The 26,806-nt window shown below is 46.0% G+C and overlaps 1 protein-coding gene across 6 annotated transcripts in view; it reads right to left on the reverse strand.

Moving 5' to 3' along the window:
• Positions 1-23,842: 23,842 nt before the first annotated feature.
• Positions 23,843-26,806, reverse strand: part of TBC1D1 (TBC1 domain family member 1) — a 1,125,494-nt gene continuing 1,122,530 nt past the window's right edge. For all 6 annotated transcript variants that reach the window (XM_086963988.1, XM_086963987.1, XM_086963991.1 and 3 more), the window contains one exon: positions 23,843-26,790. In XM_086963988.1, the coding sequence (XP_086820114.1) occupies positions 26,599-26,790 (192 nt within the window). In that variant the 3' untranslated portion in view covers positions 23,843-26,598. The remainder of the gene's footprint in view (positions 26,791-26,806) is intronic.

Genomic DNA, 26,806 nt, shown 5'->3' on the forward strand with positions numbered 1-26,806 from the left:
CTGGGTTTTCCCAAACCGAACCTAAGCGTATCTGCGGATAGCAAATGAGGGATTTTCACTGCATCAAGAACTTAATTCTAATTACTCAACATATTTCCTCATATAGGAGTCTCAATTACCCGAGACTCGAAAGCTTTGATAATCGGTTATTTGTGATGATAGAATTTTGATGTCAGAGAGTGCTTATTTTACACGTTTTCTCAGGAATACCACAGAATTCGGTTATACTCTACCGGTGGACACTCTCACAAATTAGTTTAAACAACTTAACCGGTGGACCCGCATACCGACGGGGAGTACAGACGAGGACGGCGATACTTGCTTGAAGGTTCTTTTTCCAAGAACACAGTCACTGATCGTTTAATATTTGGATTATTACTGACCAGCCGGGTTGGAATTATCACCGGCAGAGCATTTCCATGATACCATCACTCTATATTTAAGCCCTGAGGAAGTTGGGGGAATACTCCCATTGGCGATGAAATGCGTGACGGCTGGTTTTCGTGTGTTGCTTTGAATAAACAACAATGAATACACTGAAGATTGAACTTTGAGACTTTTGTGCTTTTGAACGTAGATGAACTTTCACTTGATTGATACCTTGCTCACGTGTGCCCGGGACTTTCTTAAGTATTGACTCGATGTAGGTTTTGTCCTACACACATTTAGGGGTTTAAGGGAATTATCCTCTTACCTGTTGGTACCGTATTCACACTATTTTCTAACACTACCGAAGATAGAGCAGAGCTCCCCTTTTTTTCCTGAGTCACTAAAAACCCTCCACATTTATCTAGTCTGATGTTGTTAATAACTCCCACCTGTGCTGTTTCAGTGCTGTGGGCAGCCCTGAAACCGGACTGTGACGGGCCCAGTAGTTCGAGGCTCTCCAAATGGGCAGTAAGTTGCCCATTGATCAAATACTCGAGGAGCTTTCCAAAATAAGGAAGCAACGAAATAGGACGGTAGTTGCTAGGGATTTTAGGATCGGCGCTAGATTTTTTTAGGATAGGCCTGACCCTCGCAGCTTTCCATATAACTGGGACTTCTGATTGCAAAAGTGAGTTATTAAATATATTGGTGAGGTTTCGAAGAAGCAAAGGGCGACAATTGAAAAAAGACGCAGTTGTATCGGGTCTACCGGAGAGCCATATTTGATCTGGGCCAGGGCAGTGGACACTTCATTTGGGTTAAGCAGGGTAAACTCTTCTAACAGAGGGAAAATGCTATCAGAGTTGATTACACATTTTTTTTGCTGTTTTAATATAATGTTTTGTAAAGGAATTGTGGATGGCGACAATCTTGTCCTCAAAAAACAAGGAAAGAGTATCTATCCAGTCTTGTGAGGGAAGATTACCTAATAGGGTAGGAGAGGTGGTAAATTCCTCCAACATTTTAAATAGCTCCTTATTGGAATTAGCGGCCTTTTCAATCCTGTTCACGAGGTATAGCTTTTTGCTGACTTCATATTTATCAGATAGTTTTGATGGATAAGTTTATACTTTTCCCGATCTTCAGTACTTTTACTTTTTCTCCACTTTCGTACAGCTGTCCTACTAGAGAGTTTTTCAATTTACTTACAAAAGCTTGCAAGTTTTTTTTTTACCGCAAACAGGCTGATGTGTTTTTGGTCCATCACTGCATCGGGTATCTCAATTCCAATGATGGTAGAAGTGTTGTTCCTACTTGTGGCACCACTGCTGCAGCCTCCGCAATTGGGAAAAGCCAGTTTGTCGGCCTGAGTACTAAGGCAAACAGCATCACAATAGTCACACAATTCAGGGCACAAGCAACGCAATCTTTACTGGCACACCCTGTATCCACGTGGTACATGCTGATGCAGTAAGCTGAATACCAAAACACAGGCCAATGTCTCACTCGCAGTATCCAACTACTGTCAATGCATGTGGGACCAAATGAATGTGCTGCAGCGACAAATTCACACACTTTGGACATTAAAAAAAAGTTAGTATGCAAGGGCACTGCATTTTTTAAATTAAACTAAACAATTTAAACATCATTCACGTGTTCTTCAACAGTGTGTGCTAAAACTGAAATTAAAAAAAGAAAAGAATACTTTCCTGGTGAAGAGTATAATTACTATACAGCTGCAAGCAAGTGTTGCATCCTAACGTGACATTATTCTCATGAATTTTACTATCAGTCTATAAAGACACACATTACACAGTTGGGCATCAACCATTGTTTCCACACTGCCACCAAAACTGGAAATCCCTTTTTCTTATCACAATGAAACAAATATAGGACTAGTGCCAATGAGATTTAGTGCTACATTGTGCATCACAAAATCATGTCTCACTCAAACGTAGGATATGCACATTGCAATACAGACCAACCATCCACAAAATGTTGATTCAAGCATTACACATATTTTGGAAATACTGCTTACATTAATGGCCAGTGCCCTGTATTCAATGTCTGGTCTTGCCCACATTTTATGGATATCTGTATATTTTCACTGTACCCTACGTAGTTCAAACTGTCAGAAGCATTGACCATTAAAGTAAACTTTCTAAGAAAGGTTTTTCCCATTCTTAAGGCTAAAATGAGCACCTATTACATACTTACTACTATTAAACGTAGTGTAACCTATTATCCACCCTAAGTGTCAAGGGCCAAACTTTACTTTGAAGTTTACAGTTTTCCCAAATTCTATTTATATATATATCTTGCATCAAAATAATACATTCCAAGTGAAAAAATGGCTGGATCAAAAAAAATATGAGGCCGATTGGTGGAAAAGAAACTAAGCATGCAGTTAAGTACATAGGGCTAAATTGAAACCTGAAAAAGTGGCAGGAGGCTGAGGAACTCGTGTCACAAATAGTATAATTTAAAGGAGCTAATACAGGATTTAGGACAGGAAAGGTCACTGGTCAAGAGTCCATATTAGACATAAATGAAAAAGAGCTCCTGCTGTTCTTTCTGTGCCGAGGCATACATTGAAAATGAGGCAGGGCGCTGCCTGTCCTTTGTTATACCTCTGAACTAGAGTTAAACAAATATAGTGAAGATGAAGGAATAATACATCCTGTATTGGACAGCACTCAAGGATTTCCAAATCACGCAATGGCGAAAGAGCACACTGAAAGACGGGATGATCCAGGAAGTAGGGAACAGAATGTTTCTGAAACTGAGACACCCAGGATATATCGTTGTGCACGGATTGTAGGTGCCAAGCAGCTTCCATTTGTTCTTTGTATAGTAAATTATAGCAGCACGTACATATTATGTTAATGGAATAGAAAGACTATTGTTATGAACTAATATCTGAAATGCGTAAAGAAAACAATGAGATAATATTTATTTCAAAAATAGATACTGCATGGAGAAATGAAACGCCTGCACAACCACAAGTCGCCTTCGTTTCACTTCACATGAGCACCACAGCTAAAGTGCATGTTGACTGACAGGGCTTACTCGTGGGATCAGGCAGGTTTGGCGGACTCTGAAACTTGTCTGGTTGGCGAACAGCCTGGTACTGGAAGAAAAAGAGCTCGAATGTGGAGCTATCCACAGCCAGCAAAATAACCATAGAGCCTGAAGAAAAAAGACGAAAGCACAGAAGCTATTAACGATGTAGAGAGCCACATCAAGGGCTTTAGTCTTAGAGATATTTAGGGCCTTAGTGAGAATGTCGATGCAGATTCTATGTCAGGACCGGAGGCTCCGATTATGCTTCTCAATTTTCTTTACTGAAAATTCTCAGCAGCCAATCAGAAAGTGAAAAACAAAAAACATACTACAATACCCATGAACCCTAGAGGGTATCACATGGTAACCATAGAGTATACCCCTATATAAGGCGTGCAAGAGAATACTGCATTCTCTTTCTTTGCTGCTCTGCATCCAGTTAACACCTATGCTGCTAGGGGGTTTTCCCCTCCTGTGCTGATCCTGCATGAACCCCATTGTTCATGACAAGGTCAACTCATCAAACGCACAGCGCAGGTAACGCCCATGACGAGCTGACCTTGTCATGAGCATGGAAGGGGTTAAGTGCCTTCTTTATGTGCTATGAGTAATCTGTACATTCACTGATATGTTAATAATTTTCATTTGCACCTCTGCTCGCTGTTCGTGCTGCCTGTGTTACTGTTGCCAGCTTCTGGCGCTTTACATTCCTTGTGCACCCGTTGTGCTCATTTCCCATTTTAAGCCTCTGATTGCTTCAGCGTTGGGCTCGCGTTTTTCTTACACGGCGGCCCCGTCTCGGTGTGGGCACCGCTGTGTACGTTCTGTGGTCTCCAATTCCCGACCGGCTGCTCGTGCTTCACCACTGCAGCGCGGTTGGGGTTTCTGATATTTTCGGCACTGCTTGCGGCCGCCGCACGCCGGGAGCCCGGTCCGCCTCCTGAGTCCCGGGCGCTTGGTGCCTGCAGACGTTTACGAGTGGAGCAGGAGACGGGGAGCGAGGTCGCGCTCACTGTAGCAGTGCCGGCCTCGATTTAGCAGGGGTTTCGGCCGGACCGCGCATGCGCGGCGGCCATTTTCATTGTTTACTGGCGTAGTGAGGCAACACATACCGGTATTGAGCGCAGGAGCGGCGCTTGTGATTTGCTCTAGACTCACGACCTTGCCAACCTCCCAGCGATACCCAGGTCACATTGAAGGGCTTTTTGGGCTGGATAATTGTGAATAGGCTCTGCCTAGAGTGGTAGTGCTGGGCAAGCCCTCCCTCCACGCTTTATTGTTGTTTTAAACACTTGGAATTCTAAATTCCTGTGTTGCTTGGCTTGCCTGGGGTTTTGCCACTCACCCTGATTTGTCACTGTCTTTCGAATTACGTTCTTCTGTGCTACTGGCAGTGCATATTGTCTCCCTTTTACCTCCTGTGGGTGGAATTATCACTTATCAGTGCCTGTCATGTCTGACTATTTTTATGACGAAGCAGACTACTTTGAGGAGGAACCCTCTGGGTCTTTGGAGACGGAGCTTGTGGAAGCTCTTGATGTGGGAGTTCAACACTCCATTAACAATGCTATGGTCAGGGCAACTGACCCTTTAAAACGCCATTCATGCAATTATGCTGTTCAGCAGAGCTGGGTACCTGGCGCAAAATCCTGTGCTTCTTCTGGAGTCAAGGCTTCTAAGAACCCCCACTCTGCGGACTTTGCCAAGCTCGCACAGACCTTGTCCTCCGACCATTCTTATGTGTCTACGAGCAAGGACATGGGTGCTGTCTCGTCTGGGATGATGATGATGATTCCTCTTCCTCGACGTCTGATTCCGACATGTCTCCTCCACCAGCCAAAAAGCAACACAAAGAGCGGTTCGATGACGCTCCCACTCATCCAAATTTACTAAATTTGGACCCCACTGCAATAATTCATCCAAACTCTTCCTCTTGGCTTCCCTCTACCGAGGTTGCTGATTATGTGCAGTCCCATTTGAGGCAACCCTTTGACAAAGTTGTCAGGGCACATTTACGGACAGAATGTCCGCGTCTGAATTTGGCGGACATGGTAGCTGATACCCCGGAAGTGGATCCTTCTATGCTTACCTATTAGAAAAAATATACTAAGGATCCTAAGAAAGGTTTGGATTGTGCATGGAGGTCCTGCCAGGACAAATTACTAGATCTGACCGGCCCCCTAACAAAAATTTGGGATTTAGGTTACAAGTCTAAGGCTTCAGGGCAAATCATCAACCCAGATGACTTAATTGGATGGGATCAGCGTGCTGTTTGCATGTTGGGCAATGCCAACTGTGCAATGTCTAGTGAGCACCGTCGCTCTATTTTACTAAAGCTTGACCCAAAATTAGTGGAGTTATCCTCCTCGGAGTCAGGTCCGCAAGGTCTTTTATTTGGCCAACCTTTTTTAAAGGATTAACAAACTTTTTCGCCACTTTAAGTGGCCTGGATAAGGCGCAGGGTTCCTTAAAATGGGTGTTTTGTCCGGTTTTTGAAAGGGCTGGACGACATTGGGGGCGGTCGTTCAGCAGCGGTTACCAACAAGGCACCCAGCAAGGATACAAATCCCAGCGTGGAAAATTCCCAGACTCTTCCTCCGCCAACTTCTATCCCATTTGTGGATCCAGAAACTACAAAAGGAAGGGACGCTATGCTGGTAACCAGGGAGGTCAACGCGAGTCCGCTGCCTCAGGTGAGCCTAATTCCCTTTTCAGAGGTTCAATTGGGGGGTCGGCTCCAGTTTTTTCTCAACAAATGGCACGAGATCTCACAAGATGCGTGGATCCTGGAGTCGGTTCAGGGTTACAAGATTGAATTCCTTCATTCCCCTTCTCAGGCCCTTCCCCCGCGTCCGATGGTTTTTTCCCCATCAGGATCAGGTCTTCATTTCCCACGAGATCGAGTCTCTGCTAATCAAAGGGGCCATGGTGCGGACGGCTCGTCATCAACTGGGCTTTGTCAGCAATGTCTTCCTGGTCCAGAAGAAGGAGGTGGATCCAGGCTTGTTTTAAATCTCAAGGAGTTCAATGGATGGGTTGTATATCGTCACTTCAAGATGAAGGGAATCCATCTTCTTCGCGATCTTCAGGAAAGGGACTAGATGGTCCGCCTGGATCTGAAAGATGCTTACCTGTCAGTGCCCATTTACGGACCTTATCGTCGTTTTCATCAGTTCCAATGGCAGGGGACGTGGTACGGGTACAAAGTCCTTCCTTTCGGCCTCTCGTCAGCACATTGGTGCTTCACGAAGCTTCTGAGGCCTTTAGTCGAGTTCCTTCGAACCAGAGGCGTTCGCCTCATCGTTTATCTGGACGACATTCTCATCATGGGTCAGTGTCCTTCTCTGGTGTTGCAACATCTTGCCTGGACTATAGACCTATTACAGTCTTTGGGATTTCTGATCAACCCTCAGAAATCTGTGTTGATTCCCTCTCAGACGATGGAGTTTCTGGGCTTTTTGGTCGATTCCCTCTCTTGTCAACTCCTCTTGCCTCCTCAGAAGATCAGATCGATCAATAGAGAGTTGAGGTTGATTTTGAACAAGCAGACTGTGTCCTTGAGGTCTGTAGCCCGGATCGTCAGGGTGTTAGCTTCTTCTATACAGGCGATTTTCCTGGGTCCCCTTCATTATAGAGCACTTCAACGGCTCAAGATACACCATCTCCAGAAAGGCCTCAGGTATTCCGATCAAGTTCCTCTCTCAGAGGAGGCGAGGTGGGAGATGCTGTGGTGGCTGGAACATATGAAGTCGTGGAACGGTCAAGCCCTGTTCGGCAATACGCCGGAGGTAGTCATCGAATCCGATGCCAGTTGGTGGGGTTGGGGAGCCTGGTGCGGTCAAGTGTCCACAGGAGGTCGTTGGTCTCCACAGGAACTGTCTATCCACATCAAATGCCTGGAACTTCTAGTGGGTTCCTTTGCGATTCGGTGTCTCTCGCCCTATCAGACGAATTGTTGCATTCTTCTCCGCATGGACAATGTGTCTGCGGTTCGTTATGTCAACAAGTTAGGCCGGACCAGATCCCAGATTCTAGCGGAGATTGCAAAGGATTTTTGCCATTTTTGCCTTCAGAACTAATTGTTTGTGGTGGCGGAGTATCTTCCAGGGTGCAGCAACCAGGTTGCCGATTGGCATTCCCGACATCTCCGGGACTTCAGCGATTGGTGGCTTCACCCTCGAGTGTTCCGTCTGCTGTCCAAGCTGTGGTTTTTGTTTTGCTAGCTCGATCTGTTTGCCTCGAGGATCAACAAACAGATTCCAGTATTTTTCAGTTGGCGTCCTGATCCAGAGGCTCTAGCCACGGATGCATTTCTGCAAGTGTGGCCTCCGGCTCCGGCTCTTTGTTATGAGTTCCCTCCGTTCATGATGATTCTGAGGGTCCTGGCCTTGACCAAGTGTTATCAAGCTGAACTGATTCTGATCACTCCTCTTTGGAGGCCTCAAGCATGGTTCCCGGCACTTCTGGAGATGTTGTGTGCGGTTCCAGTCCTTCTTCCCTAGCGGTGGAATTTGTTGTTGGACCCTCTTCATTCTCCCCATCCATTGATGACGTCAGGTCAACTCTTGCTGGTCACGTGGCGAATTTCGGGGACCGCTGGAACATCCCAGACCTTTCGAGAGACGCTGCCAGATTTATCAATGAAGCTTGGTCGCCCAACACCCACAAACGTTATGCTACAGCATGGAAACGTTGGTGTGATTGGTGCTCTCAACAGGAATGGATCCTTCTTCAGCAGATGTCTACTTGGTAGTGAATTTCCTAGCGCCTTTGGCCGCCTCCGCTCTTGCTTACCGCACTGTTAACAATTTCCAGTCAGCCATCTCAGTGGGCCATGTGCCCATTGAGGGCAAACCTATTGGGGAACATCCATTGTTATGTAAACTTCTTAGAGGTATCCACTTGGTTAATCCCCCCTGTTCTAAATATTCAGAACTTTGGGATGTCTCCCTTGTCTTACGTCTTTTGGATTCCTGGCCAGTAAATCAAACTTTGTCTCGTAAGCAACTTTCTACCAAACTTGCTATGCTGCTTTGCCTAGTCTCCTGTAAGCGCGTCTCTAATATTCGCCCTCTTGATCTGACGGGTCGTCAGATTTCTCCAGAGGGTGTTACTATTTGAATTACAAGAAGCACTAAATGTCACTCCTCTTCAGTCACTTATCCTTCTTTTCCAGACAATCCAAAACTGTGTGTGATACAATGTATCTGTGATTAGGAGGTGAGTACTGCAGGTTTTCGTCATGATATGGCAGGCCAATTGTTGATTGCTTTGTAGAAGCCTTTTTGCCCGGTGACCCCAGCTACACTAGCAAGATGGGTGTGTTGGCTCATGGGCGAAGCAAGTATTGATGTTTCTAGATTTGGTGCTCATTCTGCTCGTGGTGCTATGGCATCCAAAGCCTTTTCTATGGGAGTCAGTTTAGCGGATATTATAAAAACAGCTGATTGGTCATCTGACTCTACATTTAAAACGTTCTATTACAAACCTATTATTAATGTTGCATCTGTTGTGGCGGGTCAGCTTTAAACCAGCATAATCGGAGCCTCCGGTCCTGACATAGAATTAAAAGTTTGCGAACATTTGTGACAAGAATTTTCAATTCTATTAAGGACACGGAGGCAAGGATTATCCCACCCATAATTCAGTACTGTAAGGTCTGATTTGAAATGTTTTTACTGTGATGTATATGTATATGCTCTTTTCTACCCTCCCCTTATGATGTAATTTCTTTTGGGGATCTGGTATTACGGCTTTGTCTTTCGATTTCAGGTTCTGACCTCAAGTAACGTTGGGTGTTGTTCACCTTTGTGGAGACTCTTTGTGATCTCATGTTGGATGCTGTTTCATTGAAGATACCTTCAAGTTTTCATGGTTGCCTGTTGGCCGGTGGATTTTCCTTCTGATGGATGATTTTGTCTTCCCTGTGGTTCCGGATCTTGGACTATGTTTATTATTATTTGGACTTACCTGTTGTTTTACACAAAGAAAGAGGATGTAGTATTCTCTTGCACTCCTCATATAGGGGTATACTCTATGGTTATCATGTGATACCCTCTAGGGTTCATGGGTATTGTAGTATGTTTTTTGCTTTTCACTTTCTGTTTGGCTGCTGAGAATTTTCAGTAAAGAAAATTGAGAAGCATAATCCTCGCCTCCGTGTTCTTAATAGAAATGAAAATTCTTGTCACGAATGTTCGCAAATTTTTAATTTTGTCGGACCAGAGAAGCAAATTCCTATTTTTTCATGCTTGATTAAACTTCGGCCCTGTTCTGCACAGTCGAACTACGTTCTTAATCTTTAAAAGTTCATGTTTGGTTTATATTTATTATAATTGATATTACAGAAGTCAGTAATATGTGTTTTTACTGATTTGTACATATACATACAGATGCAATACTCTATATTTTCCTGTCTGTGTCTGAGAGCTCTCAAGCTGTCACAAAGCCTACCTGGCCAATGGTTTTCAGCGAGGAAGATGAAACCAATCGGAAAAAGGCCTTACACATGTCCTGCCTGAACAGTCATTTTAATCTGCTTTACATTTCACCTAGAACCATAACCCTGATTCAAAACTCAAAACAATCTGGCTATTGGTTAAATCTGCACTTTCTCACTTCCTCTAAAACAAATGTGTCATTGGAAAATTGATATTGGGTTGAGACACAAATTTGCATTATTTCCGGACAACATCCTCTGCTTTATAGCTAACACTGGGCTGAGTATACGAACCCTACAAGCTCAGTTTGACTCTTCTAGATAAACTCCCTAACATCCCAGGGAAGCGGGGTGGGATCGATCCACTGTGTCAATGTGACTTCACTTGGAGCATGACACCAATAAAACAACTGGGAAATTAAAATTTCACTTCAGGTCAAGAGAAATATAGGAATACAATGTTCCTCCTCTTCTCCGCAGGTTCTCTCAGGGGCTAACTAGAAATCTCTTGGATGAGGAGGAGAGCGAGGCTCAAAATAACGCCTCGCTTATTGTATGTGGTCCAAGTTTTAACCCTTACCTTCTCTAAAACAGTGCTATTCCAAATAAGATAATGCTAAATGGGACTGAAAAGACGGGTCCCCCAGGGTCACTAGAACAATTCTAGATCACTCTGGGCTTCCCTAATGAAGATGCAGCTACATTAGGCCCAGCATTTGACTAGAACTATGATCTTAACAAAAAAACCTTTGTACGAAAAGGACAAGAAGTTTCTAAAATCCCCCTTTTGGTTGCTATGGCTCTCTCTCAAGGCTCGTCCGACATCGAACATGTTTTTTTCATGCCACATCGATCCTTCTACATTATTGGTAACAGGTAATGAGGAATAAGGGTTCATTATAAAAACCCTCCCCATTATCGCCAATAATCCATAACCCAGACTTTTCACCAGGCCTTTCAGACTTGGGGTTTAACAAATGGAATCAAAACCCACCACCATCACTAGGGGATTTCTTTGTCCAAGGGAACCTTCTAACAAGTGAAACTATAAGTGTAAAAGGAAACGGCGGGACGATGAATTCTGAATAACCCAAATATTGCACTGGGTCAACATTGAGAACTAAGGGAAAGAGGAGGTAAAAAAACAACAATTAGAATCCCCATTTGCTGCTAATATGAGATGCATGGGCATTACTTGGCTCTAGCAAATCATCGAAGAGCTTGGCCCCTTAACAAAAATAAATATTTAGCAATTTGGAAAAAGATAGAGAAAGAAATCCCACACAAGACACGCTTAGCAATTAGGAAAAAGGCAGCCAAGTCCTCAATCTGTGTGCAACACAAAGAAAAAGCATATTAGCGCATGACAAGGTGGTACCCCTCCCCTATGAGACTAAAGGACTCAGATATATGTTGAAAGGGGTCTGGGAAACACTAATAAATGTATTGTGGTCTTGCCCTGGTATTAAGTTACTCTGGTGCAAAATGTTATCACATATTCAATACATAACGAGAATTACGCTTCCGCTGCAGCCTTTGATGGTGCTATTGGGAGATCCAGGAGAGAAAATAATAGTTCCTTTGAAAACACACATAGGGAAATTAATTTCACCTACAGGCAACTGATGACAGCTCCGCAACTCAACATGTGGTGAGCTAAGGCTTATCTTTGCAATGGAAAACCTTCTGACCATCCTGCATGATAGAGTATACAAGTTTGAGAGGGTGTGGCACCAGTTTATTACTCACCTGGAGATCACCCAGGTACTTGGGGTGGCCAAACAGTCTTGTCAAATGTTCTAAGGAGCTCCAGATTATGTAAAGTGTCCCCTACTGGGACAGGTGATGAGGATAATCCTAGACACAGATAACAAACGCGGAACTAAATTGATAATTATTGTGAATTACCTCACTGTACTAAGCCTTGACAATGTCTATTAGTCCTCTCACTTCCTGATGCCAGATATGGGTCCTAAACAATAGCTCGAAAAACTAAGGAGCCCATTATATTATGAATACTGATGTAATACAAAATGTACATGCCGTTAAAAAAAATAAAAATAAAGTTGTTACAAAAGAAAGCTCTAGTCTACTGTGGCACTGAAATCTGAACATAATTTTCAATTTATTCTGGAAATAGTTGCTCATATATAACTCCAGGATGTTAGTCAAAAACAACATTATTTATTCTAATGACATACTTTGAGGGTTTTTTGGTGGGTAGAAGAAACCGCAAAGACAAAGCAATCTCCCCCACCAAATACTACCGAAATTCTCAAAGTTTGTGTAAATGTGAATATACATTAGGCACAATCTTCCCCTATACTTTTAACTGTGTGTGTAGTTGTACTTAAGCTGTACAGACTAATCTGTTTCTCACATATGTAAATTAGCTCCGTAAAATACAATTTAAATCACACACATCAACAAAGTGAGGCGGTATGGGCTTTCTATTCACTTAAGTGGAATAATGTGTTAGTTTACTGCCTGATTTGAATGGAAAAGTGCACATAGTTTAGAATTAGGACGCAGAGTGTAAAATCACCAACGTATAGATTGATAATCTGGTATTTATAAGCGTGAGAAATGCGTGTTTGTGGCTCTGTCCGAGCGTGGTCACGTACCACTACCTACATCAGCGTGGCAGCTGTATGCACGTGCATCTGACGTGTGGGGTAAGAAGGCAATGTCAGATAGAGGTTACACCGTCTCCGTTTGGGGGAGAGAAACACACCTCAAGGTACTGAATCGGGTGTTAGCGTGAAAGCAGCTGCATGCGGATGTGTGACTGTGTGCACCAGCACAGTATGTCAAGATATTCTAATTTAAAGGCACAGCCCTTGTGTGACAGGTGTTGCACCGGGACCGCCTACAAACATGTGCATATAGTCCTTGCTGCCTCTCAGGACAGGGAAAGTATCCCACACATAGGTGGCGATTCTGAGGCCTCCAGGAGTACTGCAGGCCTCAGGCGCACTTCGAACCTATCATTTTGACATTGTCGCCCACAGTATCTGGGGAAATAACTGAAATGAAAGTGACCCAGGGAGTTTTTTGGGTATCATTTTTGGAGCAAGGGCTTTTGGGATGGCTGGATTTTAGCTGTTAGGTACTCGGTGTTTGCTGGGCAATCTTGTTAAAAGTAGAAAGACTAGTGCAATACATGTTCACCGTTTTTATGTACTGTTCGTTCAGGCGAAGTCTGTTGCAATATTTCAGGCATTGCTTCTTGCAAATTAAAGTTTAGTTTATATATCCGACAGCATCTGTGAAGTGTTTATGATTGGACTGCATTCTGACTGAAGAGCTCAGGTTATATGGTGGGATTATATGGTAACACCACAACAAAGCCTGAGGCCTGACGTTTCTAATAATAAACTCACATTTGTGTTAGGTACATAGGAGTGCGGGGTGTTATGTTTCTAGGGGCTGTGGCTCAAACAGTTGGAGATGCCTCCAGCATAGAGAATCGAGAACACACTTCTGGGGTTACTTGACCGTGTGACTTTCTTTTGTTGTGCACCACGCGTTGTTTGTGAGGCCCTGTAGAGTGTGTACCCATGGGCAATTTTACCTGCTAGTTTGTAGATATTCGTTCATTTTGCATAGTATTTCGTTTTGTAAATAGTACATTACTTTTTTTTTTAGCAAAAGGACTGGCCAGACAGTACTTTATTTGGTGCGTTGCAGAGTTCTGAGTCTCTAGACCACAGCACCTACTCTGAGTAAGCCTTGGACTGTTCTGCCTTGCAGTGCTGACAGCCAAACTGGTTCCATTTTGGTGGTTCACAATAAGGGGACACCAAAGGTGAAAGACCCCAAGTTGTTATAATTGGGCCACAATGCATTCTGAATGCCTTGGAGCCCTCTAACCTGGATTGCTAATACTATTATATATTGATTCAGTTGTTTATTTCCACCCATGTTAGTTAACTGTTATCCTTTTTCATCCCCTTGTCTAAACTTCTTTTTATAGTTGTCTCTTCTCAATTCCACAGTTATTTATTCCCTAGCTAGGTTAATTCCTTCAACTCAGATTTTTGTTGCATGTCTCTCTCATGTCTAATCAATGTGCTAGTTTGCCAATGCAGGTTTTGGTGCAGGTTGCAACTGGCTGTGGCAGCAAATTATTGTATAGGTTGGCTGGATGGGTGGGTGTACTCCTGTGAATGAGGTTCTTAGTAGTATAGTATTCCAGTGTAGTACCTGATCACGTGATCCAGATACTCGGGACAAATCGAGTGATAAACTAATACAATGTTTCTGGATGGAATAGTTTACCCTCCCCCTCAGAGGAGTTCGAGTGGAAAGGGGGACTGGTTGGTCAGGCCAGATATTTGATAAAACGTAGAAGGAAGGTAGGCCCCTGCTATAAAGCTACTGGTGATCCCCCTCATTACCATTCGAGGTTTTCTACCGACAGTCAAGTCCGGAAGGATGGCTTCTTTGGCCGTTCCGTCCTCCAGGACTTTCTGGTGTGATTATTGGTTCGCAGACCCACCACCACGGGGTTGGTATTGCTGGGGTATCTATTCTAAGGTAAGGAATCTATCACTAACGTGTCTCATTCAGATGCACAAGTTACTACTTGTGTAACGATATATCTGTAAGAGACATTAGTTAGTGATAGGTTCCTTACCTTAGAATATCCCCAGGCGTCACACTGGATCCGGGAAACATTTGCGTAGCAGTACCCTTGCGCGTCGGTAGGCGTCGTCTGCGGCTCCGCGTCCGTCGTCGGCGCCGTGATGATGTCGTCGGAGTACTTAGACGCCGCCTCCGCGTGCGGACGTCAGTTCTTAGTCACAGCTTTTCCGCACCAGAAACGCAGAGCTATGCCAAAAACAAACACTGGTGCCATGAAACTAGGGCCCTGAAAGGGGATGACCTTAACCCTAGATATAGGTTCGCAGAACAGGGAGGATGGGTGGGTCGGTAAGGAATCTATCACTAACTAATGTCTCTAACAGATATATCGTTACAGAAGTAGTAACTTGTGCATCTGAATGAGACACGTTAGTGATAGATTCCTTACCTTAGAATAGATACCCCAGCAATACCAACCCCGTGGTGGTGGGTCTGCGAACCAATAATCACACCAGAAAGTCCTGGAGGACGGAACGGCCAAAGAAGCCATCCTTCCGGACTTGACTGTCCAGGCAATGTCGTTCAAACGTGTGCAGCGAGGCCCACGTAGCCGCCTGGCAAATGTCCTGCAAGGGCACACCTCGGCCCAAGGCAGTTGTAGTCGCTTTGGCTCGAGTGGAATGAGCCCTCAGCCGCACAGGGGGTTCCTTCTTAGCCAAGGAGTAACACGCTTGGATACACAAGATGATCCACCGTGAGATGGTCCGCTTGTGCACCACTTTCCCTTTCTTAGCGCCCACGTAACCAACAAAGAGTTGGTCATCCACCCGGAACTGGCGTGTGCGATCCAAATAAAATGAGAGCGCACGTTTTGGGTCCAGACGGTGGAGCCTCTCTTCCTCTCTCGAGGGATGCGGAGGCAGAAAGAAGGTGGGCAAGGTGACTGATTTCCCAATGTGGAAGGCCGTGACTACCTTGGGTAGGAAGGAGGGCCTTGTCCGTAACACAACCTTGTCCGGATGGACTGAAAGGAAGGGAGGTTTAAAAGATAGAGCCTGGAGCTCACTCACTCTCCTGGCAGAGGTGATGGCTACTAGGAAGGCAGTTTTCAAAGTTAGAAGGCGAAGAGGACAGTTGTGGAGTGGCTCGAAGGGAGCACACATCAGAAATGTAAGAACCAAGTTCAAGTCCCACTGAGGCATCACAAAGGGCACAGGAGAGTACGTATGCGTGATGCCTTTCAGGAATCGATTAACGATAGGGGACTTGAACAAAGAGGGTTGATCAGGCAGCCTCAAAAAGGCTGAAAGAGCAGAAAGGTAGCCCTTGATAGTGCCCACAGCAGAGCCCTGCTGGGCAAGAGAGAGGAGAAAGAGAAGAACCTCAGAAAGAGGGGCATTGAGGGGATCCACAGCCTTTGCTGTGCACCATGCCACAAATCTGTTCCACCTACAGGCGTATACCGACTTTGTGGAGGGACGCCTGGCTGCCAGAATGATGTTACAAACTTCAGGAGGCAAGTCAAATGGCCTCAACTGTTGCTGCTCAATCTCCAAGCATGGAGGTGGAGACTGGACAGGTTCGGGTGGAGGACCGTCCCCTGCTGCTGCGACAGAAGGTCCTCCTGAAGAGGCAGACGAACGGGGGATCGACTGACATACTGAGTAGCTCGGGATACCAGTACCTTCATGCCCAGTCCGGAGCCACAAGGATGACTTGTGCCCGGTCGCGCCTGATCTTCTTCAGCACTCTGGGCAGAAGTGGTATAGGCGGAAAGGCGTACAACAGACCGCAACTCCACTCGCGACGAAAAGCGTCTCCGAGCGAGTGCCGCCTTGGAAATTCCAACGCGCAGAACTGATGACATTGCGCATTCTCTTCGGTGGCAAATAGATCTAACCAAGGCTCTCCCCACTGCTGAAAGAGACCTTGCGCCACGTCCGAGTTCAGACGCCATTCGTGATCCATCATGCACCGGCGGCTGAGTTCGTCCGCCCTGGCGTTCAGAGAACCTGCCAGGTGTTGAACCACCAGAGTCACGCCCTGATGTTCCAGCCATTGCCAGAGGCGCAGAGCCTCCTGGCAGAGGGTCCACGACCCCACCCCGCCCTGTTTGTTGCAGTACCACATGGCGGTGGTGTTGTCCGTGAACACCTGCACTACACTCCCCCGAACAGAGGGGAGGAATGCCTTCAGTGCCAGATGAATCGCCCGCAGCTCCAAAAGGTTGATATGGAGCCGGGACTCCGCCGGAGACCAGAGGCCTCTGATCTCCGCCTCTCCCATGTGGCCTCCTCAGCCATGGAGGGACGCGTCCGTCACAACTACGTGCTCTGGTTGGGGAAGGGAGAGGGATCTGCCGCTGACCCAATCGCAGTCCGTGAGCCACCACTGCAACTGTCTCGCAGTGCCCTCCGAGATCAGGACATGGTCGGACAGGTTGCCCTGATGCTGGGCCCACTGAAACTTCAGGTCCCACTGCAGAGCCCGCATCCGCCACCGGACATGATGCACCAGAAGGATGCAGGAAGCCATCAGTCCCCGAAGCCGCAGCGTCAACCTGACCGAAACCCGGGATAAAGGCTGGAAGATTGGAATCAGAGCCTTTATATCCCAAACCCGCTGCTCGGGTGGGTAAACCCGAAACTGCGCCGAGTCGAGAACCGCTCTTATGAAAAGGAGCTTCTGAGAGGGACACAGGTGGGACTTCGGCACATTGATGGAGAACCCCAGCTGGTGGAAGAGGTCTGCCGTCGTCTGGAAGTGGCTGACGACTGTCTGGGGCGAGCCCGCCTTCAACAACCAGTCGTCGAGGTAGGGGAAGACTGAAACCTCTAAACTGCGCAGATGAGCTGCGACCACCGCCATCACTTTCGTGAACACCCGTGGGGGGCTGGTAAGGCCGAAGGGGAGCACGGTAAACTGAAAGTGCTCGTGGCCTACCGTGAACCGCAGGTAACGCCGGTGGGCCGGCAGGACGGGGATGTGGAAATAGGCGTCCTGCAAGTCCAACGCTACCATCCAGTCTCCTGGGCCCAGGGCAGCTAAGACCTGAGCCAGAGTCAGCATTTTGAACTTCTCCTTCCGGAGGAAGCAGTTGACGTTCCTTAGGTCCAAGATAGGGCGTAGACCCCCTTTGTCCTTCTTGATTACCAGAAAGTAGTGGGAGTAGCAACCACGTCCTACTTCTGGCCCAGGAACACGTTCGATGGCCCCCTTGGCCAAGAGGGCCGAAACTTCCTCCTGCAGGAGCCGCAAGTGATCCCCCGATACGCGGTGGTATTGCAGTGGCATGGCTTGAGGGGTCGTATCGAAGGGGAGGGAGTAGCCCCTCCGGACGATCTGCAGCACCCACCTGTCCGAAGTGACAGTGCGCCAGTGAGAGTGGTGATGGTGAACTCTGCCCCCCACTGGCATCACATGGGCCGAGAAGCACGGACTAGGAGGGTTTAGAGGCGGATGCTGCGGGGGAAGGTGTGGACTGGCCTCGCCGTTGTCCCCGACCGCCTCCACGGCGATTTCCACGGCCGCCACAGCGCTGGATGTTAGTTTGCGGCGTGTGGCTGGCAGCACGTGTGGGGGCGCCCCTTCCTTGGCCACGAAAGGAGCGAAAGGCACCCGTTTGCTGGCGCGGGGCCGAGAGGCCCAAGGACTTGGCCGTAGCCCTGGAGTCCTTAAAACGCTCAAGCGCATGGTCTGCCTTGTCGCCAAAGAGGCGACGGCCATCGAACGGCATGTCCATTAAAGTGTTCTGGACATCTGCCGAAAAGTTGGCGGACCTCAGCCAGGCATGGCGTCTGACCGCCACCGTCGTAGCAATCGCTCTGCCTAGCGAGTTGGTGGTATCCAGCCCACACTGTATCGAATATTTGGCTGCGTCTCGGCCCTCCAAAAGGGCTGGGCCGAGTTTGGCCCGTACCTCCAACGGGCACTCTGGCAGCACTTCCGCCACCGTCTCCCACAGAGAGTGGGTGTAGCGGCCCAAGAGGCAGGCGGTGTTGGAAGACCGCAGTCCCAAACTAGGGGAGGAGAATATTTTCTTTCCATAATTCTCATACCTCTTGGATTCCCTGTCCGGCGGGGCCGACGGGAATGCGGTCTGGGAATTTGAGGCCTGGATGACCAGGCTCTCGGGGGGTGGGGTGGGCGGACAGGAAACATGGGTCGCCCGGGGCCGGGCGGTGGCGTCTGGCCACGTTCCTATCTACGGGCGAACCCGTAGCGGGCCTGGACCAAGTGCCCAAAAGAACGTCCGTCAAGGCCTCATTAAAGGGCAGCAGAGGCTCGGCCGAGCTTGACTGCGGTTTAAGGACCTCAGTGAAGAGGTTAGTCCTCACGGCCGCGACAAGGAGCTCAAGGCGCAGGGCCTTGGCAGTCCTCGTCAACACCACACTATATGTTGCTCCCTCCTCCGTAGCCACGGTAGGGGGGAGACAAGACCAGTGGTGTCCAGGCCACTGGCTTCCCCAAGGTCTCCTGCCCAGTCCTCATAAGACTGACACTCCTTGGTCAGAGGGTCCTCAGACCCCTCTCAATCCTCCTCATCACCCATCTCCTGATACTCAGGGTTGTCAATCAATGGGGCCTGTTCGTAGAAGTGGAAATCTCCAAACGGCGTCGAAAGCGGCGCCCAGCGGCGCCGGAACAGGACCGACGGAGGCATCGGGGCCGGCGCCGCCCTCGGGCGGCGCCGGGGGTGACACCATACGGACCGACGCCGGGGAGGTCGTAAGGTCCACCGGTGACGATCCAGTGCCCGACGAAGGTCCAGTGGGGTCCAGCGACACCGGGCCCGAAGGCGCCGGCGGCGTCGGGACCGCTTGACCTCACGGCGCTGGGCCCGAAGGCGCCAGCGGTGTCGTGACCGGGGGGCCCTGCGGCGCCGTGCCCGAAGGTGCCTGCGGCCGAAGCACCCGATGGCGTCGGGGCCGAAGCCCACGACCCGCTAGGGGCCCAAGACGGGTCCGCTGGGCCCGGAGGCGCCGCGTAGCCCGTCGGAGGAGAAAGGGACCTCATGGCCATGAGGAAGCGCTCGATCTCCTCCGGCGTCGCGTTCTGCCCATGGACCGGAGGGTGTGGGGCAGGTCGTGACGCCCGCGACTCCGAAGGAGCCGCGTGAGCGGTGTCACCTGAACCCTCGGCCGCATCCCGCGAGCGTCGGGGGGAGACTTCTTATGCTTCTTACCTGACGAATTCGACCCGGAGGAGTAGTGCCGACTCCCGGAGCTGTGGTGGCTCCGTCCCCGCTACCTGTCACTCGACCTCCCGTGGGACTGAGACATCACGCGGCCCGGGGCCAACTGCCGGAGTTCGAGTCGCCTGCGGGAACGCTCCCGCCTGGCTTTCGAAGAGAGGGCCCGGCAGTCGGAGCAGGCCTTGTCGTTGTGGTCGACGCCCAGACAACTTAGGCACAGGTGGTGCGGATCCGTGACCGACATCGTGCGGTCGCAATCCTCACAGTGCTTGAAACCAGGCCTCCCTACGGCACCGATCGGAGTCGAGAAGACTTCGAACAATGATCAAAAAGATCCAAAAAAGTTTGTCAAAAATTGACTAAGGGTCACTGCTTCTTCCCAGATCTGCGCTTGCTGGCGCGAAAAAAAGAAGAACTGACGTCAGCACGCGGAGGCGGCGTCCAAGTACTCAGACGACATCATCACGTCGCCCATGACAGACGCGGAGCCGCAGACGATACCTACCGACGTGCAAGGGTACTGCTACGCAAATGTTTCCTGGATCCAGTCTGATGCCTGGGGATATTCTAAGGTAAGGAATCTATCACTAACGTGTCTCTTTCAGATCTACTGGTTTCTGGGTTGACTATCAAAACCCTATTAGGCGTATTTACCTCAAGGGACTCCCGAGTTGCTGACTGGTGACTGGCAGTAGGTAAAACGGATGCATAAGTAGCGGATGATATTGATGGTGCCCCCGATAATTAAGGAATTCTAGTACAAAGTAGTGAGGGATTAGATGCTATAATTAGTCTATCTCCTATCTATCTACACTATTCAAAGGATCGGTTGCTAGATAAGTTGTATTTTAGCCAAAAAAACACACACACACAGGAATAGTTCCTCTTAGTCCTATCAATATCAGATGCCCTAAGATGCCTTTCACCTCCTCCTTCATAGCACTGGCAACGCAAAAAGCAGGACAGAAGTAGGGAAATCTACGGGAATTGCCAGAGGCGACAAATGTGTATGAAAAGGTTCTTGCAGCATTCTCAGAACAGGGGGTTCTCCTGCCTCACTGAAGCTAGTCTCCATAGAAGGGCTGGACCAGTATTAGGAGAGAGGCCAATATTCCAATTGATATCTTGAGGGCTGCAATGGTAAGGCCATGGATGGAGTTGGGGTATTGGAGTAGGCACTACATGGCAAAGACAGTGTACCCCAACCTTTGAAGAAGCCAGGAACTCTTTGCTCAATATGTTGCCAAGGAGCATGTCTCCAAAAAGGAAGTGAATTCTATTGCTGAACAATCAGGAGAAGAAAACCTGGGATTTCGTCAGGACTACATAGGCCTAATAACCAAATCCAACTGGTTTACTTTTTTAAATGGACCGCTTTACGAGGAGAAGACTTCTCCACAGAAACAAATTGCTGACAGACTGGGTAATTTAGAGAGGTGTTTTCATATTAGCCTTGCACTTCTGCACCTGTAGCTTTCTCCAAGGCTGTTTGCACTAGGCCTCGGGGGATCAACATGGGTCAACCGGTCAAGATCCTGACAGAAAACCTTAATTGCCTCGTTAGAAATTTCCCACTGAGACTGGAGTGTGAAGCCAGCCATGAAAGCAGACAAGTGTTTGCTTCCCCAGAAAAATTGAAGTAGAACAGTAGTAACTAGACATGTTCCTGTGGACCAAGGAGATTTGTGGCAAGCCTCCTGCAACTGTAAAGGTGGGGTAGAGTCTGAGCTATTAGTCCTGATGGTCTTGGGGCTTCTCTTCAAGTTAGCAGTGCTACCATCACTTACATAAAAGCTTTGGACTTACATAATTTCCGTTCTTGGGGAACCAGGACAACCTGACAGGCCTCCCCTGCAAAAAATAAACATTCTATTGCTTATTTAAGCATTTTCTTTATCACCGCTGCAAGACAACTGCATCTAATATTGTAGAGCATTTATTGCCTACAGTTTTCAAGCTTGCACCATCGAAAACATTCAACTTCTAGAAAAAGTTCAAAGCTAAAAACGTGCCATCAATGTTAACCAGTCTATGGTTACTCTCGGGTCAACCAGAAGGTATCAAGGTTCCGTTCAAATGCAAGGAAGAAACTAACACTTTCTTATTTCTTTTCACTTCTCATGGATAACACTGCCCTTTCCCCCCCCCCAATGCTTTTCTATGGGTAGGTTCTTCTTTTCTTTACAACTTTTGTTACTTGTATCTGGCTTTCTTCCTTATTGTGAAATTTTAGTTATTAATTTATGTTGCTTATCAGAGCTGGTTTGTACCTTCTAAGTTTTTTTAATTTCTTCATTGCGTTATATTCTGAAAGCAGATGTAGCGGTTGTAGGACACCACCCACTAAACTGTGCAACTGCTTGGTGTTATCATGCATCATCATATGCAACAAGATAAGTCATCTTTTTAGATGGCTTCACTCTTAGCACCTCTTAAAGTAATTACGACCTACCAACAATTACTTAGACTTCCTGTTTTGTCATTCCTTACTGCAAGACGTTTGCTTTATTACTACTAGAGCTCTGTGGCCTACCAAGACTCCACGTAGATTATAGCGTGATAAATTCAATTTTAATGAAACACGTGTCAGCAGCTTTTAAAAGATTTGAGCACATTGTGCAATCATGTCTTCTGAGACTCAACAAGAATAAAAACTGTTCTTTAAAATCACGACTGGCATCCGGGAATTGTACTTGCCTTTTCAGTTCTTTGTGGAGAAGCGTGGCATAATGGTTAGAGCGGCAGACCGTGATGCAGAGGTCTGGCCCGGGACCAGGGTTCAATTCCCGCCTCAGCGGCTCTTGGACTCAATCTCCCCAGACCTGTTAATTCTCGCCTTGGTGCCTAGTCTAATCATGGTTCCTACTCTGTGACTCTGGGCAACAGCTTGCTTCATCTCCACAACGGCCCCAGCAACGCTCGGATGCCTGGCTTCACCTTGGGGGTGCCCAGGAGTGGACATCTCACAGGAAAGCCAGGAAGGGTTCCACAGCGCTACGAGACCTCTGGGTAGAAGGCGCTATATAAATACAAACACATTTACATTTGTGAAATGTAACATGCATAGTGTGCTAACCATGACATGCATGTTTTTTTCTTAGAATTTCTATGAGTGCAACATGTTTGGGGGTGGCCATAGTCTGCTACGGTATGTAGCCTTTTCTGTTGGATGCTACCAAGTGTCTAGCATCTGCAGTTCAAACAATGAAGTGTACTTCTTGTGAATGTATGCTATTCATCTCACAGCTGCTAGGTTTTATTTGTATTATAATTTTGACTACCTTGGGCTATATTATAGATAAAGCACCTTGTCCGTTGCACTGCGGTGTATCTTTTACAGGGTCTCCCGGGGAGGGGGAATCAGGGACAGTACGCCCTATTTCAAATAAATCACTGACAACCAGGCCAGATGCAAACTCACTACTGTCCTGCGGGCAGCACATTAGTGAAAGGAGGAATGACTGTTTTCAGCAGTTGCCCCATCTGGCAAAGTGCAGGCACCATCTGACCTGTACATCAAAGGTGGAACAGAGATCTGCACCCCCTGCAAGGCGATGTCTGGGTGGTCCATGGGACTTTCTTTCCTGTCTTGCACCTCTTGATAGTGTAAAGTGTTTCCCTCATTTGCATGGGGCCACCCTAAGGTCATATCCTATGCAAATAAGGCAACACCACTTTAGAATGGTGCTACATGTGCACCAGCGCTTTCTTTATTACAGAAGGGGCCATGGAAGCGTCTGCAGCTCTTTCTGTAATACCAAAGTACCCCAAGACACAGAAAGTAGATGAACATGCCTAGCACTTTATATAATACAAGCCTATTGCACTTATATCATGTGCATTTTCCCTGACGAGTATCTTCCAGTTGTGCAAGTTACAAACTGTAAGTCAGGGATTCGTCACAGAAACTTTACATTTATGGATAAACTTGTTTGTGTCTGGTGGGGGTTCAGTCACAGCTCACAAGAAGTCTGTGACCTCTCTTCCTCATAAGCTGGTACCCAGATTTCCTGACAGCAGCCCATTTAGTACCACAAATCCTTTGTAAAGCGTGGACAGAAGTTGTGTGTGTATACAGTGTGCAAACAATGTCTTTTTTAAAGAAACAGTATTTATCAGGAATAAATATCCACATAAAGTATCTTCAACTGCTGGCCCCAGGACAGATAAAAAGAAGATAATCATCAGACTTGAAAGCAAAATATAATTTAATGCTGTTTTGCTACAGTAAAATAGTTTTTCTAAAGATTGAGATCATTTTCAATGTGCCTGCCCATAAATGAGGTTTTACATGTACCATGGTTCCTTGAGTCAGCCAGTTTAAAAGGATTTGGCATGATTTGCATGAGAATAAGGCCGATTCAGCATAAACAATTTTTATACACTTTGTAATATCTCAACAACCTTCAGGTCATCTAATATTTTCCGAAAAGCGACACAAGGAACATCTGCAAAGAAAATTTGAAATGCGATTGGTCTAACAACCTCTGTTTGTGGGGGAGCATCCGCATAATAACCAATTTATTTAGTTTAATTAACCTTTGCTCAAGTTGTTACTCTTTCTCATCACTCTTTAACTGTTCCTGAGGATTCAAAATACCGAGGCACATTCCACACAATTCTCTGCATAGTAGGACAGATTTCACTCATACTACCAATAAAAGCGCGTTTGTTGCCATGCACAGTAAGATATTTACACAAAAAAATTTAAAATGAACTTTAAACCAAGGGGATTTTGGCGTCATTCCTTTAAAAAAAAAATGTGCAATACAGAACAGTAAATTAACTATAAACCAACATGTCAGAGTTTTAAGGACATTTTAGGGATGGGGTTTTCTTGGCCAAAACATTTTCTTACCAAATGTAAATTTAATAATTGCACGTGAACAGCAAACAGGAAGATAAGTAAACACATAATTTCTCCTCAGAGCTGTCTTGTAGATGATAATACTCACAGAGACAAAAATAGCTCTTACTCAAGTATAATAAAAAGTCTAGTAAAAAGTAAACGACACCCGATTCACTGGGGGGGGCGGGGGGGGGTCTAACTAGTTTGCATATTTCGGGATGTCAAAATGATTGAAATAGACAATTCTAAGTAAAATGTAAAACACTTTGCCTGTCACTAATTTCCGACAATGACATGAATAGGACGTGTACACATAGTAGAGCCCAGAGACCCTGGCAAAGAGTGACTAGTCAGGCATTTCTGTAAAATGGCAGCTCCTGAGTACCTTCAGAATGATACTGGTGTAGGCCCTGACAAGACCCTACAATTGCTTTTTCTGCCACGAGAAGAGTAGAGTTATCAAACAAATCTGTACACACTTGATAACTAAGAAAAGCTAGTTTATTGAGCAGGCACTTCCTTTTCAAGGCACCTGCTGTTTAATAAGGATTATCTAATTCATGATTCAAGGCAAACCAAAGCACCTTTAAAAGAGTGTGCTGTTATGCATTATCCACAGTCAATCATTTGTGAGATACAGAATGATGGTTCAAGCTGTCCAGTACGGCTCTAAAGTTTAAAGTGTTGATCAAGGGCTCTCAAAATCAATCTTTAAGAATACATCATGTGATAAAATATAAGCCCTTTTCAAGAGAATATAATTTGTTGTCTGGTATAAATGTAAAATAACTCCTATATATGTGTAAAAAAAATCATAAATAAAGCCTACCTTCACATGTAAATTAAAGAGTGTGTAAGGAGAGGCCACATACAATTAAGCCGATAAGCGTACCAGAGTTTTTGAATAAGAGATACTACATAATACATCATTTGAAGTCTTCTTAAAGTAGTCTATGAATGGTGACGAGATCTGTAGAGAAAAAAATGTGGCATAAAACTGTTTCATGATCCTTTACGTATATCTGAGGTTCGACAGACTCATTTTGCAAAAATAAAATAGTTTTTTTTACAATGAAGAGATAATAAGGATATTGCATTCCCATTAGACAGATACACAGACCTTTGTGATCAAAACCGAGGTCACAGTACTAAAGTAGTGCAAATAGATTTGTCTGAAAAAGTTCTCGACACTTTCTTAAAAGTGAATTAGTTTATGTTGGTTTTGTGAAATATACTTTGTCCAAACTATCTTAGTTATAATGTCAGAGAGGTAAAATAACTGAAATGCCTCTTTACATTTAAAAATTGCTACCAAATTAAAGAAGTTGTGAACGAATCTATGAATTATTCTGCAGGAATTAATTAATCTATGAAGTACTGTGCAGGAACAAGGAAGTAGATATTTGTTATATTTTTTGCATCAATATATTCAACATTAAAAAACTTGACACATTCGAAGTTCATGAAAATTCGAAAGGAAAACAGATTAATTAAATATTATAAGTGTCACATTTATCATAGTTGCAATGCTTCCAGCATTGCAAAGACATATTAAAGGCTAAAAATATATATTGGGCATGACTCAGCAACTGGAGCCACCATTACTGCTCAGAACACATACTGCTGCATTAAGAAGAGAGATTTCTTAGTATCTGGCCATAAAAAACACAAACCAACAACACGTTAAAAAATATAAGTCAATATTTTGTAAAGTCAGTAAAATAACACACCATTTGTTGCAATTATATCTAATCGTGAACTTAAAAACAATGAAATGTGGTCAACTCTTAATAAGGGTCAAATAAAATATCTTAAATAAAATGTAAAAGGCAGCAGGACAGCATGGGACACGCTCTAGCACTGAATGCGTGTGCACAATCCTTATTGTTAAATGATGTCGTTCTTGCAGACCACCAAAAGTCATCCCTGTTGCAAACAAGTGTCTTAGGAGGGGAATCATTATGAGATCACTCCACTGGCCAATTTCTGAAGACAGGGTAAAAATAATGGGGAGAGTACATTTCGAGGAAGTAACTGAAAGAACTGTCCTCCCTTATGTAGTTCGTAAGGAAGTCATAACTCCCATATTATCAGCGGTCAATTACTGGTCTTCCGTTGATTTATTCCTTGAAGTGTAAGAGTTTGGATCTGACTACGCAGTTCTTCTACTCTACTCAGCAGTGCTGACCGCTCAAGTTCCAAAGCAAGGAGCGAATGCTTCAATTTGCTTTCAGAGCTCCTGAAATTGTCCACTGAGGATTCCAGACTTTGAATCTTCCCATGAGCTACCTAAAACGAAAGAAGA

The sequence above is a fragment of the Lissotriton vulgaris genome, chromosome 3_2 (genome assembly GCF_964263255.1).
Source record: "Lissotriton vulgaris chromosome 3_2, aLisVul1.2, whole genome shotgun sequence".
NCBI classification, from domain to species: Eukaryota; Metazoa; Chordata; class Amphibia; order Caudata; family Salamandridae; genus Lissotriton; species Lissotriton vulgaris.